Raw genomic sequence first — 17,360 nt, forward strand, 5'->3', positions numbered from 1 at the left:
CGCAGCGAGCCCTTTGTCCACGGTGCGGTGAGATCCGGGCGTGGAGCGCTGTAAAGCTGCGGCCGCGAGCCACCTTCGCCCCGAGCCTATCCAAGCCAACCTAGAGCAGGTCACGGCGCATCGCCTCGTATGAGGGACTCCCCAGCCTGCCGTGTGTCGCTCACACCCTCCAGCTGGCTGTTAACAGTGTCTTTTGACACAGAGAAGTACTCGTATCGGTACTCTGTATCGGCGAGTCCCCAAATGTAAGTACTTGTACTTGTTCTCGGTCTGAAAAAAAGTGGTATCGGTTCATCCCTAGTTACGTTAATGCCCATTTCACTCCTCAAATGTTTTCAGAATCATCTTGTAGTGTACGGTTTAGCTATAAAATGAGAAAGTTTGTGACGCTATATTAACTGGTGGGCATGCAGAGGTTGAGGGGCTGGTATTTCAAGCAGTTATAAAGATGTTTTCAATTCAATGTATGCTCACCAATGCAGGAGCTCCCATCGAGCAGGTAGGAGCCATTGTCATGGAAACCACTTCTGCATTCACAGTGGTACCAGCCGGGCAGGTTGACACAGCGGGAGTGGTTGTGGCACTCAATCAGGCCCTCTGCACACTCGTCAATATCTGAGGACACAAACACAAACAGTGGCGTCAGCATCAGTTGAATTTATTTTCCCAGCAACAAACCTAAACCTGAAATTTCAGCTCATTTGTGTGTCTGTCTTTTTGCCCGTTCTTTGATCTGTGCTGGTTACAACAGTGGAGGTTGATCTAATCAGAGCAAACCGCCGCCCCAACAGCAGAGCTGGGTCAGCGGCTGCCCACATTAGACAGCCAACATCTCTGCAGTCTGTCATAGCAGGGATCAAAGTCTTTCTGAAATCACACCATTTGGCAGCAGAGTTGTTTCCTCCGTGCACTTTTCTGTTTCGTCTTCCCCTCGCTCATTCTGCCGTTTCTACTCAGGCTTGCTTTGTTTCTGGTGTGCGGCGTGCATACACATGCCCAGCCCAGAGGCGTTAGGTCTTCGCTCCTTCTCGGGGGAGTAAATCTCTCTCATCCATTATGTATGGTGTGAGCTCTGCTCCTCATCTGCAGCTACTCTCGCTTCTGGCTGCAAGACCCGACCTGTGCGCACACCCTGATGGTTAAAGCGTGACCTTCAGTCACACCTTCAATCACCTGAATGGGAACTGCGGCAAACGGGGAAAGGTAGTGAGGGACGGCCCGTTAAGTGTCACGTCTGCGTATATCTCACGTGGTTGCTGACGGGCGGAAAACCCCACATTTTCAAGCAAATCAACATGAACAATGAACTCGGTCAAAACCGAGTATATAGTATCTGGACTGTGTACGGTCAGTCTGTGAATTTGTGGCTAAATTGTTATACAAATAGTCAGTGGTCATGTCTATAATGTTAAATCCAGCGGTAAATGTCCACCAGGTCCAGCGAGGACACAAGGGGACGCGCTGCTCCACTCAACTGGCAGTTCAAGCGGTGACGTACCCTCTCGTGGAATGCACTCGATTGGTCCCTGGATTTCTGCTCGCCGTTTCAAACAGGAAACAACATGGCGGCCTTCTCGTAAGCTTTCTGTTAATCCGTCTAACACCAAAATCTACTTCTGAAAACATTTTAAGCAAGAAATAGGTGATGCCACTGCTGAATCTCATTTCATTTTAAAACTAGATCCCCTAGTTTGACAGATTGGTCGTAGTTTCGTGAGCCGGACGCGTCGCGTTGGACATTTGCATAAAGGAGTGTTCCCCGCCTTTTCATTTTGAAAGAGCAACGGCCAATGAGGACACTCCAACACTCGGCCGACCAATCGTGTAACTTCATCACTCAGTCAGTCGCTCAGTGACGGACTTTTGCGTTTGTAGGGCCGGCCCTCTGCGGTCCAGCCAAAAAGTGCATTAGTTTGTAGCTTGACCAGCAAACATAGTTCATATCATGTAATGGATTTTAAGAGTAGTTTGTATAAGCGAGTGAGGGTTGTAGAGTTTTGTCAGTTTAAAGAGTATTCATGTAGTCTGTCACAGCAGTACAAGCAATGATACAAGTGTAGCGACATCTTGCTGACAAAGAAAGTTGAGATCTGGGCTTTGTAACTTCAGAGCTTCAAAAGCTGCTAATTTCTTAGGGATCTAATTGACTGTGGCTTTATACTCACTATCATGAATGACAAATCCCACATAAAGTAAATGAATTGTTTAAAGAGAATATCAATATCAATGTTATCTTTAGTTTCTTATATGCCGTCCATTTGGATGTATTGAGATTACTTCTAACAATATACAACATAAAAACAGGAAGAAGAAACGTTGAGCTGTTTGAGGATAGTTTCAGTAGTTTCTCTTTGCTAACAGTCTTTGCGCTAAGCTATGCTAAACAGGACAAATCTCTTCACTGAATACATTTACACTTGTCAGCTTGTGGAGCTTAGGCAAGTAGTGTAGTTCCATTTAAAGTAAATACTATTTATGCAGCGCGGAGACACGGATGTATCTTTTCAACAAATTAAATTGTGTTTCTCAGTTGAATACAATTCTCATTTATTGTTTTCATTTACACTTCACTTTTACGATACCAGACAGCTAGTTTTCCTCTTTCAGAAAGTTGTAATACACGTTCTCTCCAAACACATGTTGCACAATTACAAACTTGTTTTACCATTTCATGAGTCCATCAAAACACGTTTTTTTTGACAATATGGATTTTAGTTAAAGGAGCAGTGTGTAGGATCTGGTGGTATCTAGTGGTGAGGTTGCAAAAAGCAACACACTGAAGTCTCTCCTGTGTGCCAAGCGTGCAGGTGAACTACGGTGTCCGACGCGAAAATGCGAATGGCGAATAGAGCCAGTTGTTGTAAGAGTAGCGTAGGTCAGAGCCAGTGCATGGAGTGCGTGTACGTGGCAAGAGAGAGTGCGTCGGTGACAGGAGAGAGTAACGTTATGACTCCGGCCCAAAACAGTGTTGGGTTTGTCCGTTCTGGGCTACTGTAGAAACATGGCGGTGCAACATGGTGGACTCTGTGAAGGGGACCCGCTCATTCTAAGCTAACTGAAACACAACAATTCTTAGTTCCAGGTGATTATACAATAAGGAGAACATAGTTATCAATATTATATTCCATTTCTGCCATTAGATCCCGCTAAATGTTGCACACTGGAAGGAGATAGGCAAATATAACATTTTGTAAAAATGTTTTTGAAAAGCTTATATTTATAGTTTTGACTGTGAGTTACAGTTAAGTGGCATGACTAACTGATGGATTACTGTACACTGTATTACTGTATGAGAAACCAGAATATACCACTGTATTAAGAAACCAGAAACAAACTTAAAGCGCAAGTTTAAAATGAGAGAATAAAGTATGGCATATTGCCTTTTTATGTCTAATATACAACACTTTGAACTGCCTTGTTGTTGAGATGTGCTACACTGCTAATAAAGCAATAAACCTGCTTTATAGAGAGGGGGGTGGTGTGACTTGTTTAATTTTGACCCAGATACATTTAAGCAAAGAAAACACTGCAGTTGCCCCTACCACACACTGTATTTCTGTATATACAGCTGATACTTCGAGAGCAGCTTATATATTACATCACCATATAGCTAGTTTCTCTATCCGTAGAAAAAAAAAAAAATGGCCTTCTGATTTTGTGCTGTTAACATTTTCCTGTTGCTCCAGCTGTGTTGTGAAAGTCACAGTTGATACCTTTGGTCCTGTCTTAAGATCACACACACATATACACACACATATTTATCTCTATACAGATAGCAGTGTGTGTGGTGTGGTTGTGTCGTTAGCCTGGTGTGCTGTAGGTAATAAGACGTGACAGCTGCCGGGAGGGCTGCCCTCTGTCAGCCTCTCAGGTCAGAGATCCGGTCAGAGCTACACCAAAAGATTCCCTCTCTGACATCCCACTGAAACATACCGAGATTAGAGGTGACTGGTGGCTGAGAGCAGCTAACCCTTCAACAAAAGAGCAGTTCTGTGCGTGTGCATGAGAGGGCACACGTCCACGTGCTTGGGCTGGTTATACTGCATCCAGCAGCGATTATATTCCTTCAGTGGAGATTCAATGCATCATTAAGTTTCAAATAAACTGACCCTGATTCAGTTTAAAAGGATAGATTTTTATACTTCCAAATTATTAAATTGTGTAAAGTAAAGTGTGGACCAGGTTATACACCAAGGAAAAAAACTATTGAAAGAATGAAACTTCTCAAATCGATGCGGTTGGCTCCTCAACCCACAAGTTGATACGCATCACAATAAAAGAATGTTTTTTGCATCTGCACTGCAGACATATGAAAAGTGCTGAGATTGGTTAAAAAAATATGCTATCTACTCAGATCCCACCAGCCTCTCTGTGCAGGTGCCCACTCCAAGACCCCTCACTGGCTTCCCATCCACAAACACAGCTAATTGTGTTCATCAGAACACCTGACCAAACACCAGAGATCCTGCTGCCGGTCAGACAGTCTGTCCCATAGAAATAAAATAGGAGTAGAACGGTCATTGAACAGTTTGCTGTGGTTTTACCTAGTACAAAAGAAATTGTTATTAGTTATGGTGCCAACAGAACCCACGTCAAAGGGGCTGTAAAGTGTGTGGTCGCAGCTCGCTGGGAAGAGAACGGAGAGCAGCTCCCGGAGACAGCTGGCTGACTAGTTAGCTAGGTAGCTTTTCCCTCTCCGAGGCCGAACAAAGTTGTCCCTCATCTGGCGACAGCACTGTTTTTTCCTCCGCTGTGACAAGAGCGTGTGGATGAAACATTAAGTTGTTCAATTTGACTCATTTACATTTCCTCTGTGTTTCGTAACATAACTAATCGTTTAGTCGTCGCTACTGCAAAACCTCAACTCAGGGAGTCTGCGACTTGCCGCAACTCGATTTTGTTTATGCGGAAGTCAGTCCACTATGACGGTCGCCATGGCAACGGTACACATAAATAAGGCCGCCGCTCTGACCATCCTGCTGCACTGAATTGAGTTTTAATGTCCGTTCTACTCCTAAATTCTAATTCTATGCTCTGTCCATTTTTGTACATGTACTAATACTTTTGTACTGTAGTTGTTTGTCAGTGAGTATTTTTTTTCCCAACAGTGTTGTTTTTGTCAAGGAAAAAAAATGATTGAGGCACAAACCAAAACAATGATATAACATTCAAATATGGTAATTCATTTAATAATACTCCTTGGTCCTTGGGAAAACAAAGGAAAACAAACAAAACAGGATACACCAGTGAAAGGTGTAGCTCGGTTGTGATCAGATCCGATAATGTATTGAATTTAATTTGTGGCTGTTTGACTTTACAGTCTCTTGTTAGCTTAAAATTCATATACACATAGAATGAAGGCATTCAGAGAGGTAGGCAGTGAAGAAAAACATGTACAGCATCTTGAAATAAGAATCACAATGAAGAGAAAATAACAGCCTTGCAAAACTAATTATGTTATTAATGGCATATTATATTTGTTGAACATTTTATGATTGCAAAGCTGTCGGGGTTCTGTGCAAACACTGTCTTTATTTAACCCTGCATTTAACGCTACAGATCACAGCAGCGATTGGTCACTGTGGTGACAACGAGCTGTCGGCAGCTCTAATATACACCATGTAGTATAATTTGTCGCTGTAACTATTCAAATTACTTGTTTGTCACAGCAAGTAATGCACAGCGTTTTGTGCAAATTAGGATCATGGCACAATGATTTAATCAAAATGAAGCAATATTTGTTATTTATTCACTCATCCATTCTTTTTTAATTGGCTGATGTACAGACTTTCTACTTTTGCATGTTTTGAGACCACATTCTGTACCTTCAGTATGGAGTCTCATGCAAAACCCTGTTTTGCATAAACTAACGGAAATGTTTATGTTCCTTGTGGAGAGAGCTTTGTAAGGAACAAAAGCAATAACGCCCAGTTGGAACATATACAGTGCACAAACAACTGCCAGCCTTCCTAATAACAATAATTCTGCCCTGCTCTCCAACGCATATGTCCATAATTTATGAAAAGTGGCTCATTATAACTAAGATGTTTTTCACTGCTACTACAAAATGCTACCACTTTAATTGGGAGGTAAAGGAGGTGCTGCAATTCTTCTTTTATCTTCTGAGAGAGAAATACTCATTTTGTTGTCTGTTAAGAAATATGATATTTAACATGTATTTCTCTGCCTCTCTCAGTTTCATCTATCTTTGGCTTCTCTGTATTTCACAGAGGACAATGACACGTGTGTCATTATTTTGACTCTGTACACTACAGCACTACATTTAAAACGATGACTATGCAATGAAACCCTCTACTTTCAGCTTCAAGAGTATGTGAAGGTGTTTCAATCTATACTGGGTGAACAGCGTAGGAACAGTAACTTACTGTAGGACAATACAGCAGAACAATGACACAGACAAAACAACCAAGACGTTTTTTTTAGTGCCAAACAGTGGAATGTTATTGACTGTCAGATCACCTGTTCCCAACACAGCTGTGCAAGAAGTGGTGTTGATTTAGTGCAACAGAATCAGTTTGCACATCTGGAATAAATACAGAAATTTGTAGGAGTGGGGAAAAAAAGATCGACTCACCTATGTATCAGGGTTTTTTTGTTGTTACGATTTTGAAATCCATTTTTTAATGCCAGAATCAATATATTTGCTTAATTTGAGTTTATCCGGAGGTAGAAGGAAGTTACCGCTTTTATTGTTGTAGTCTGAGTAATGTGACGTCATATCCGTTTCAAAAACCAAAACAAACGAGCCTGCCGCAGTGAGCCGAAACAAAAAAGTAGAAAACGGCGGAGAGTCTGCGTGGATATAAAACATAATGCCTCCTGCCACGGTCGTCTCAGAGGTATAAAAAATCAGTGTATTATGTCATAAAAAAATAAGTCATAAAACAATTATAGTATATGTCATAACTAGAATTAACGCCTTGTGATTGTATGTAGAAATTCCTTCTGGGCATTCCTGAGATATCGCGTTCACAAGAATGGACCGGACAGACAACCTGAAAACACAATGCCTCCGTGCCAACGACAGCCGTGGCCAGAGGAATAAAGACGTCATAGAATATAAATAATAAGTCATAAAAAAGACATAGCATAGAAGGTCATAAAAAGTCATAGTATATTAAGTAATAAAAATGTCATTAAAAATGGATTTCATCGCATAGTATGTCATAAACTTGAATTTAGTTATCTCGAGACACTTTTCATATAGAGCAGGTCTAGACTGGTCTAGACTGATCTAGCCATACTGTATGCCTCCGCCAACCAGTCAAGTTGCAGTTTACATCTATGTCTGTCTCAAATTTCATTGCTTCACCATTTTATCCTATTACACATTTCTATGAAATTGCCATAATTAGCACATTAATTCTTGAGTTATGGCCAAAAACCTGTTTTGTGAGGTCACAGTGACCTTGACCTTTGACTACCAAATTCTAGTCAGTTCATCCTCAAGTCCAAATTGATATCTGTGCCAGATATAACACAATTCCCTCCAGGCATTCCTGAGATATTGCTTTCACAAGAGTGGGATGGACATGAGGTCACAGTGACCTTTAACTTTGACCACCAAAATCGAATCAGTTCATTATTGAGTCAGGGTGGACATTTGCGCCAAATTTGAAGAAATTCCCTCGATATGTTCCTGAGATATTACGTTCACAACAATGGGGCGGACATGAGATTAAACTGACCTTTGAACACCAAAATCTATCTAGTTCATCATTGAGTCAGGGTGGCCGTTCTAAATCTGAAGAAATTCTGTCCAGGTGTTTCTGAGATATCTCTTTCACGAGAATGGACGGACAGTTGAACAACCCGTAAACATAATGCCTCCAGCCATAGCTATCGTCGACGCAAAGGCATAAAAAGTTATAGTATAGCATGTTATTTTGAAAAAGTCATAAAAAGTCATAGTATAGTTTGTCACGCCAACCAGTCAAGTTTAAGTTTATCCATATCTGTAAAAAACACATGTACACTGGACAGGCAAACTTCCATGACTCCCCCAACTACCTCAGCGACCTCTGCCAAGGATATGGACAAGCCTTCCCCTGAGTCTTCAAACTCTGCTTCCTCTACGGAGGACGTGTTGGTCGTGTTTAGGACCAACAAAGTGCTCTTACCACTGCTCAACGATATCCCCAGTCCGGGTCAGTAGTTCTCCTTGCCTGCTGAACACAGCCTGAGTCCTGCTTTCCCTCTCTGAGTCGTCTAACGGTTTGCCAGAACTTCCTTGAGGACAACCGAAAGTCCTTCTCCATGGTCTCCCCCCGAACTCCTCCCACAACCAGGTTTTTGCTTCTGCGACTGCCGCAGCTGCAGCCCTTCTGACCTGTCAACTGTTTTCTAGATAGTATAGTATCGAAATAAAAGGCATAGTATAATATGTAGAAAACAGAGTCATAAAAAAGTTATAGTATAGTATTGAGTAAAGAGACTTTTTTTTCGACAATACTATACTATGTATATATTATTAAGTATGTTGAAAAAAGTCACATTATAGTATGTAAAAAAAGTCATAGTATAGTATGTCAAAAAAGAAAAGTCATACTATAGTATGTCAAAAAAAGTCAGTGTAGTATGTCGAAAAAATAATCATAGGATAGTATGTCAAAAAAAGTCTTAGTATAGTAAGTCGTAAAAAAAGGGATATTATAGTATGTTGAAAAAGTCACAGTATAATATGTTGAAAAAGAGTCATAGTATAATATGTCGAAAATAGTTACAGTATAATTGGTTGAAAAAAAGCCATAGTATAGTATGTCTAAGATAGGCATAGTGTAGTATGTCGAAAAAAAGGTAATATATAGTATGTCGAAAAAAAAAGTCATAGTATAGTATGTCGGAAACACGTCATAGAATAATATAATGAAAAAGTCATAGTATGTCAAAAACAGTCACAGTGTCATAAAAGTCACATTATAGTATTGAGTAAGGTAAAGACTTTTCTTTTCAACAATACTATACTATGTATAAATTATTTTGTCTATATTATAGTGTGTTGAAAAAGTCTTAGTATTGTATGTCAAAAAAGTCAGTACAGTATGTCGAAAAAATAGTCATAGTATAGAATGTCATAAAAATGCCATGAAAACTATAGTATAGTACATCATACAAAAGTCATAAAAAGTCATAAAAAGTCATAGCATAGTATGTCATAAAGTAATTAAAAAAACATAGTATAGTATGTCATTAAGTCATAGTCTATGCCATTAAAATGTCATAAAATGTCATAGTATAGAATGTCATAAAATATCACCAAAAGTCATAGTATAGTATGTCATAAAAAGTCATAATATAGTATGTCATAAAAAAGTCATAGTGTAGTATGTCATAAAATATAAAAAAATTATTGTATAGTATGACATTAAAATGTCATAAAAAGGCATAGTAGGGTATGTCACAATAAAAAGTCTATAAAATAAGAAAATCAGCACAACACACATTTGTGTGTCGTGCTGCAAAGAGGAGGTGAAACTGAAAACCTGAACTGAAAAGATGATCTCTTTGATCGGAGACCCGTGATAATCCACTGCACCAATTGTGTAGCACATAAATAACTAATTCCACCAGGACTCTGAATCTCTTTTTATAGAGAGCACATGTTATTTAAAACCCCATTCATCACTTGCCTAGTAAGACCTTTTTATTGAGATGTAATAAAAGCTCATTTCATTCGCACACAGTCAATAATTCCTGTTGCTCAATAGTCTTATAAAGCTATTTGTTAGCTGGTGTGCACGTAGAAGCTTTGTCTCTTGCAGTCAAGTGGACAGGTGACCTTCCTGCGGTATAAAGTACAATATGCTCGAGTACACACACGCACACACACACACACACACACATACACTCCATCAATCTTTGTTACAGCCACAGGAAGGAAAGCAGCCAGACAGCATATCACATTTCCCTCTGTTTCCTTCCATCACAATGCAAACGAGAGCACTTAGTACTTTCTGCAAGGGCTTCACTTCTGCCCCGTCTGTGGATTTTCCCAACGGGGGTACGTGAAGACTTTATGACAGCCCGGACTGAGAAAAGCTGTGAGTTTTGGCTCACGGAGGAAACGGGAATGAATCCACACATAGTTAAAATAATCCCCGAGCTCTCGGGAGAATCCTCCGGCCTGCCGAGCTTTACATAATTACCCTTATCTCAGCCCTACTAACCTACTGAAACGACATCGCGGAAAATGTCACGAGGGGCATTTACAGTAATGTGCCTTCAGACAGAAACAACAAACAAGGTCTGTGCTTGTTGCTACCTGATAGTCTGTGACCAGTAAATGTGCATAAAATTAACAGCCTGCCGGATTAAAGGAGCAGTTAAAGTGACCACAGGACACAGCCGAGCACTTACGAATGCATGCTGCGCTATACAGCTACTGATATTTTCACAAGTTAACATGTTCCTCTTATAAAATGTCTGTTTGCTACAGCAACTTCTTGTTGTCATGATACAGTATGAACAGGAAGGAGATTAGGTGTGTGTAGGTCTTTAAAGGTTGAGCTAGTAAGCATAGATGTGGTGATTTGCAGGTCAAAAGACAAGTTATTCATAGATCTAGGTTACATATAACTGATGTTTCAACAGTGTTTAAACAACTTAATTCCAGTGTGAAGCACATCCTAAAAAACATTTTTAAAGATAATCACTGAATTGCTGTTGACACGACAAATAAATGCAACCTGTACGTCTTTATTTTCAAATGATACCAGTATCTTTACTCTAGCTTTCAAACTGAGCCCGCTACAACCACCAAAAGATCAATTGCATTAATGCGTTAAAGGAATTATTATCGAATTTGTGTTAACGTGTTATTATCGCGTACAAAAAAACGCAAAACTAGTTGGTTAGGTTTGGTAAAAAAACATCATGGTTTGGCTTAAGTTATTAAGCTACGGCCATAAATTAAAATAAGTGAATATTTAGTTTACTTTTAGTTTCACACAGGAGAAAACCGCTGTCTCCTGGGTGAAAGTCTTGTGTTGACCCATCCACCACCCTGACCTCCTCCCTACACGGACTTCCACAGATTATCATTACAAACGCATTAGTGATACGTCCCTCAAAACAGAATTCACAATGCAGTTTCCTTTGCATGGGAACGTCATTTTTAAGAGACAAGGCTGACTGGAGATTTCTTCACGGCCAGTATACAGTAAACGCACCTTATACCGTTTATACAGATTGGAAACGCCTTTCCCCCCACTGCTGCTGCTACTGTCCATATCCTGACATATCAGTCACACTGAAGCAAACTTGTGGCACCTGATTCACAAAATGCATCAACTCTATCCCAACCACATATTCTACAGTACAGTGTGTGCATCACATTGACTTCTATGACAAAGAAGTAGTACGTACTTCACAATGTGTGAACCGGGAGTTCGTCGTTAGGTCAGCTGTTCAGTTTTTGATCCTTTTGGAGTAAAGTATTTCATAAAATAAACCCCAAGGATCAAACAGAGGATCTGTGGCAAGGAGCGGGTCAATGTGGGAGAGAGGATGAAAGAGATCGGCTCCGTTCCCATCGGCTTTATATTTAGATGCTCTTAACCTCCCGCTGAGCTACAGTATATACACCGCCGAGGAGAGAAGTCAGTGGAGCTGTGATGTGACACAGGAAGGAAAAGAGAGAGGGAGATGGAAGTGGAGACAGACAACAGAGATGTAGAGACAGGTTGAGAGTGAAACTCACAGTCACAGAGAACATGTAGTGCACCGAGGTAAAACAAGAAACTTCTGTAAAGCTCGTACATGGTGCCTGCAGCAAAACTCCACCAAAGCCTGAAGGCACTTTAAGGACATCTAAGTATTTTACTTCCATTTTACTTAGCCTACATAACATGTGCTATCAGCTGTTCTCATAAGCTGGTCACATATATCCAATAGCACAGTGACACACCTACATTGTTATCCTTACATCTTTATTATATTGCTACTGGCTGTTTTTAAAGGTCTCATATCGTGCTCATTTTCAGGTTCATACTTGTATTTTGTGTTTCTACTAGAACATGTTTACATGCTGTAATGTTCAAAAAACACATTATTTTCCTCATACTGCGTGCATCAATATACCTGTATTTACCCTCTGTCTGAAACGCTCCGTTTTAGTGCATTTTAATGGAATTGCAACGGAATTGCATTGCTAGGCAACAGTTTGGGTCCATGTTTACTTCCCGTCAGCTGATGTTATTTACATACACTGTAACAGGAAATAAACTGGGACACATTTAGAATGTTTACGTTTAAAACCGTGTAATGGTTTAAATATTGTATATTTGTGACATCACAAATGGACAGAAATCCTAACGGCTTGTTTCAAACGCCCAATTTCTGAATATGGGCTGTGTATTTCTCGTATATTGAGCGTTTTGATAGTTTAACAGTATTTATAAAGCACTTAAACCTGCTTTATAATGTAAAAGGCCTGAGAATCTCAGTTTGTACATTATGGGACCTTTAAATAAGATTCTCTCTCTGCCTTTAGTACGTTCATGCTGCTGTTACGTGCACCCCTCCACCTCCCCATCAGCCTACCAGTCTCAGCAGAATCATCTGCTGCCACCATCACCAGTGTCTGGACTCCATGGGGGATTTATCTTGCTGCTGCTGCTCAGGGCAGACGCCCCTCAATTACAAATCTCCCCGTAGAGTCTAAGCTCAACACTATCACATATCATCTGTTATAATAAACAATTCTCTAAACTTCATTCACTTGTCTCTCCTGATTGAAATAGAAACACATACAATGAGTAGCTGTGATATAGACCGTACTGTTAATGCTTCATAGACACTTGAAACCTTTTCAATACTCTTTCAGTGTTTCAACTTCCGCCACAGCTTCATTTTGAAATATTACTTATACAAACACATTTCAGAAACACACAAATCAGCATTTTAAGACATTTATGCTGCACTCAATATTTCAGCTGCAAGTTTTCAGCGGAATCAAAGAATGTACCCATTTCTAGTTAGATATAAAGATGTTAAACGTGCTACAGATTCAGCCACCTATACTTTCCAATCCCAGCCGACTTCCAGCCTATTGCCAGCCCGATCCCAGCTAGTTCCCAGCTAATTTCCAGTCACTAAATTCCAGTGTAAACAGGCCTTCATTCAATTGCAGGGTATTCTGTCCTTGATGCGTGTTCCAACTACGCACAAACTGACAGAGAGCTAACAAACAGGTGTAAAGTTAAAGTGTTTTCCTGAGTCCTCTTTTCTCTTCTTCTTTCATTGTAAAACTGAAACAATACAACTTTACAATGCTTTTGTTACAAACTGTTCTCAGAATACAGCACAAATTAATTTCCATTGCTTATAAATAGCCTCCATGCACACACTATGACAAGAAACTACATTTTCGGCTTAGTTTAGCAAAATAAATTATCACAAATTACTTTGTTTTTAATCCAAACGTTTGAAGTCCAAATTATTTATATGCAAATTAAGACAAAACACAGAAGAAGTAGCAAAACTTACAAGCAAAGGCTCTCCAAGGCACAAAGGTAAAGGAAAAAAGGGAGAGAACCCTTCGATCTGACCGCATGGAGAAATTCTTAAACACTATAGCATTTCCTGGTTGACCTCTAACCTATGATCACATGATCTGAACTGACCACTGAGAAAACACTTTACAGTTACAACAAACTGCTACATAAAATGAATGTGAAGGCTACAGAATGTTTGCCATGACACACCATGATGTGGCGCTTCCTTCACAAAAACACATAAACCAACTGAAGCACAGACGTTTCTTTGTTTATAGGCCATGGTTTGCACTGTATGTTTCTCAGACTTACAGTACAGTAGTTGTTAGTTTATTTCTTTCTTCGTTCAAAAGCCATTGTCAGTTTGTCTCGATACCGCTGCTTCCGCGACAACACCGTTGGTTGGGACCGCGTTATCGGCTGTAATCGCCATATGAGGGTAATGCAGATGCACTAACATGCACTGAACCTGTCCTTAAGCTGGCCTGGCTATGTCAAATAAGCACAGAGAAGCTCGAATTACAACACACAGAGAGGGATAGTGACTTCGTTCTCTGCTCAGGTAGACATTACTCCTATAACTTTACATGCCAAATAGTTGTTTGCTGCTATATTAACGCTCTGTATATCACATTTAGCACCTTTAAGGATTTGGTTCATATGTTATCTGGTCATTGGTGATGCATATGTAAGCCTACGGTTAGTAGAAAGCAGGACCTGTTGTTCTGCAGCTTCTGCAAATGGTATATATACATGAAGGAAGAAACAGTTCGACACCCGGAGACAGACACCGATATTGACACAGAGAGACAGAGTGATTTTGCACTGCATCACATCTGTAGCAGCCTCGGGCAGCAGCCAGAGGGCCACAGGGAGGAGCCTCATTAGCGGGATGAGTCTATATTTTGCTTCCTAGGGAGGAAAGATGCATTCTGTACCTCATCCGCTCCTCACTTTATTTGCTTCTTTGCATAATCTTTTCCTGCCCTCACCCCCTCTAAAGTGGGTTCAAAGAGAAGCAACAGAACCATTTTGCAGATGCAATGAAGTCATTTTTCAAACCTATCCTGCATTTAGTTGGTCATCAAAATTTAATTTACAGGCACAGATGTAAAGTCCGTGCCAAGTTGCAACGTCGAAACGTTACGTTCGGGATATGAAATGTCTTTTTCAGAGAGCAGCACTGAGGAATTAGCTTGCCACATTAATTAATTAATAGATATTTGATGCTGTTTATTGGGAGGTTAATTAGTCCGTGGTTGATTGCTTTCATAAAACTGTGTTGCACGCTGATTGCCAATGATTACCTCTCAGCAGTTCATATGCTCAGACATGAGAGTATATCTGAATTGGTGTTAGTATTGGGGTTATTTTCTCCACAACAACGTAAAAAGTGTTTGGAAAGAAAAGAAGAAGTTTATGATTTAACTACAGAGTGACATGAACTATTATTATTTTGTATTTCCTTGAATTTGAGGTAAGTGAGGTGAGAGTTGAGGAAGCTCGGATTACGACACACACAGAGGGAGAACAATTTCATTCTCTGCTCAGGTAGACATTACTCCTCTATATCTTTACATAGACAATAGTTGTTGGCTGATATACTAATGCTCTGGATATCGTATAGAGAACATATAAACTGATACAAAAATAATACCTCTCACCCATCACTTATGACCCACTAGAAACACACTTCTAGAGACCCTGGTCTATAACTGCATTTTCTTATTTCGCTGTGGTCGGGACGTTTCTTGGCGACAACCTCTCTAAAAAACACACCAAAAAAAGTGCCAGATCATAAGCCCACATCCAAGAGAAAGCTACGAAAATGACACAGCGCGGAAAAAAACTCAAATATAGCGAGGCAAAATGTCAAGCTGACAAAGCTCGTTCCAAAACAAGTGAATCTGTAGTTGGCTGAGCACCCTAACCCTCTTTGAGCCGGGGGGGGGGGGGGGGGGCAACTTTGAATGTTGTGTTTACAAACCACAACCGACAAATCCTACTCATTGTGCCTTTAAGACGTGCCATCTAACCTAATTAAGTTTAATCATGGTTTAATTTGCCATATACAATTTGTAATCTTGTGGAGGGGGGACAGTTTTCATTATCCTTTTGCAAAATCAATACAGAATTAATCACAAAGAAACATTTTGTGTAATTCTTACACTCAATATGATCCGCTCCCTGGTGACTGGTGCTTTCCGCGGAGCGTTATCCACAGACAACACAAAACTTGTGATGAAGATAGCGAATGTATTCCAGGGGGACTACAGCAAGCACACTGCTTTACACATTAACAGAACCTATTAGGACCGACAACAGTACCCGCATGCAGAGCAATTTAGGTCTCCAATAACGTGCACATGTAAGTGTAACCTTGTATCTAAAGGGAAAACCATGGCGAACCTGCTCGAATAGCTGACCTGTGACTATGGTGCTCTATGAGAGCAGGTTGATCACCAGACCGCAGAGATAAAAGGCTTAATAACAGAAGAGAGGTGAGGTGAGGTGAGGTGAGGAGAGGTGAGGAAAAGAAATGAGAGAGAAACAGGGAGAAGACAATGGGGGAGCAAAGGGGAGGATGAGAGGAGAAGAGAGAAAGGTGTGGACGAGAAGAGGTAGCGGAGGATATGGGGAAAGAAAAAGGAGAAGGGAAGGAGAGGAAATGAGAAGAGCATGGGAAAGAAAGCACAGGTGGAAAGAGGGAGAGGAGAAGAGGAGAGGGGAGGAAGAGATGATGAAGAGATGGAGGAAAGAAGAAAGGGAAAAGAAAAGGAGAAGAGGAGTAGGGGTAAGTAGTCGATGAGAAGAAAGATAGAGGGAGGGGAGAAAGAAGGGAAAGAAAGCTGAGGGGGGAAAAAGGAGAGAAAACAGAAAGAAAATGGAGGAGGAAAAGAGAAGCGGTGAAGACAGACAAAGAGAAGAGGGGAATGAATGGGAGGAAGGAAGGGGCAAGGGGGGACGATACTGTAATAGATGAAATGAAGAAAGAGGAGGAAAAGCAAGAGCGAAGTGGAAGACATAGGGAAAGGATGGAGGAGAGGTGAAAGGAAAGAGGGGATGAGAAAGGAGGAAAAAATGGTAGTAGCGAAAAAGTGGGAGGGGAGGAGAGCAAGGCGGGGGAGGCAAAAGGAAGAAGGTGAGGAAGACAGGAAGGTGGAGACGGGAATAGAGGAAAGGATGGAGAGAGGAAGGAAAATGGAGGAGGGGATGGGAGGAAAAGGAGGGAATGAGAAAGGAGGAGGAGGAGAGGAGAGAAGAATTAGCTGTCCTTGTCTACAGCTCTCATGGGTCCAATTTAAACACACGGCTTTAGAGATGGAGCATTAAAGTGCGTGTGTGTGTGTGTGTGTGTGTGTGTGTGTGTGTGTGTGTGTGTGTGAGAGAGAGAGAGTGAGTGAGAGAGAGAGAAGAATGGAGAGAGAGAGACAAAGGGCAACTGCTGAGCCCTCACACCGACCTAATGACCATTCCTCTGATGTCACTTCTGAACTCGATAAAAAACAATTCGATGCTCCAGCTGAGCTTTAATTAGGAGGGACAACCGGACAAGCAGGACAGGTGAGGGGGGTCAGGCGAGTTCCTACCTGTCTCACAGCGGCGTCCCGTAAATCCTGAGGGACAGACACACGTGTTGGGAGATACACAGGTCCCGCCGCTCCTGCATCCCTCCTCACAGAAAGCTAGAAAGAGAAAGAGAAATGGATTATAGTTCAGTTTGTCTTCATATCCTGGATATCACAGCAGCAGCCGCACAAAAAAAAAAGGCTTTGAATTCATGCTGTTTAAGGTTTCATGAAGACGTTACAAAGTGCAAAGTGGTTCCTCTGACTATGTTTAAAA

At 40.9% G+C, this 17,360-nt stretch overlaps 1 protein-coding gene across 1 annotated transcript in view; it reads right to left on the minus strand.

The window, feature by feature from the left end:
- LOC141760306 (protein kinase C-binding protein NELL1-like) overlaps positions 1–17,360 on the minus strand; it is a 377,384-nt gene that overhangs the window by 24,718 nt on the left and 335,306 nt on the right. Inside the window, exons 15-16 of the mRNA XM_074622982.1 lie at positions 17,105–17,200; positions 475–615 (exon numbers count right to left, since the gene is read on the minus strand). Coding sequence (XP_074479083.1) covers positions 475–615; positions 17,105–17,200 — 237 coding nt within the window. The remainder of the gene's footprint in view (positions 1–474; positions 616–17,104; positions 17,201–17,360) is intronic.

This window comes from Sebastes fasciatus, chromosome 2 (assembly GCF_043250625.1).
Source record: "Sebastes fasciatus isolate fSebFas1 chromosome 2, fSebFas1.pri, whole genome shotgun sequence".
NCBI lineage: Eukaryota > Metazoa > Chordata > Actinopteri > Perciformes > Sebastidae > Sebastes > Sebastes fasciatus.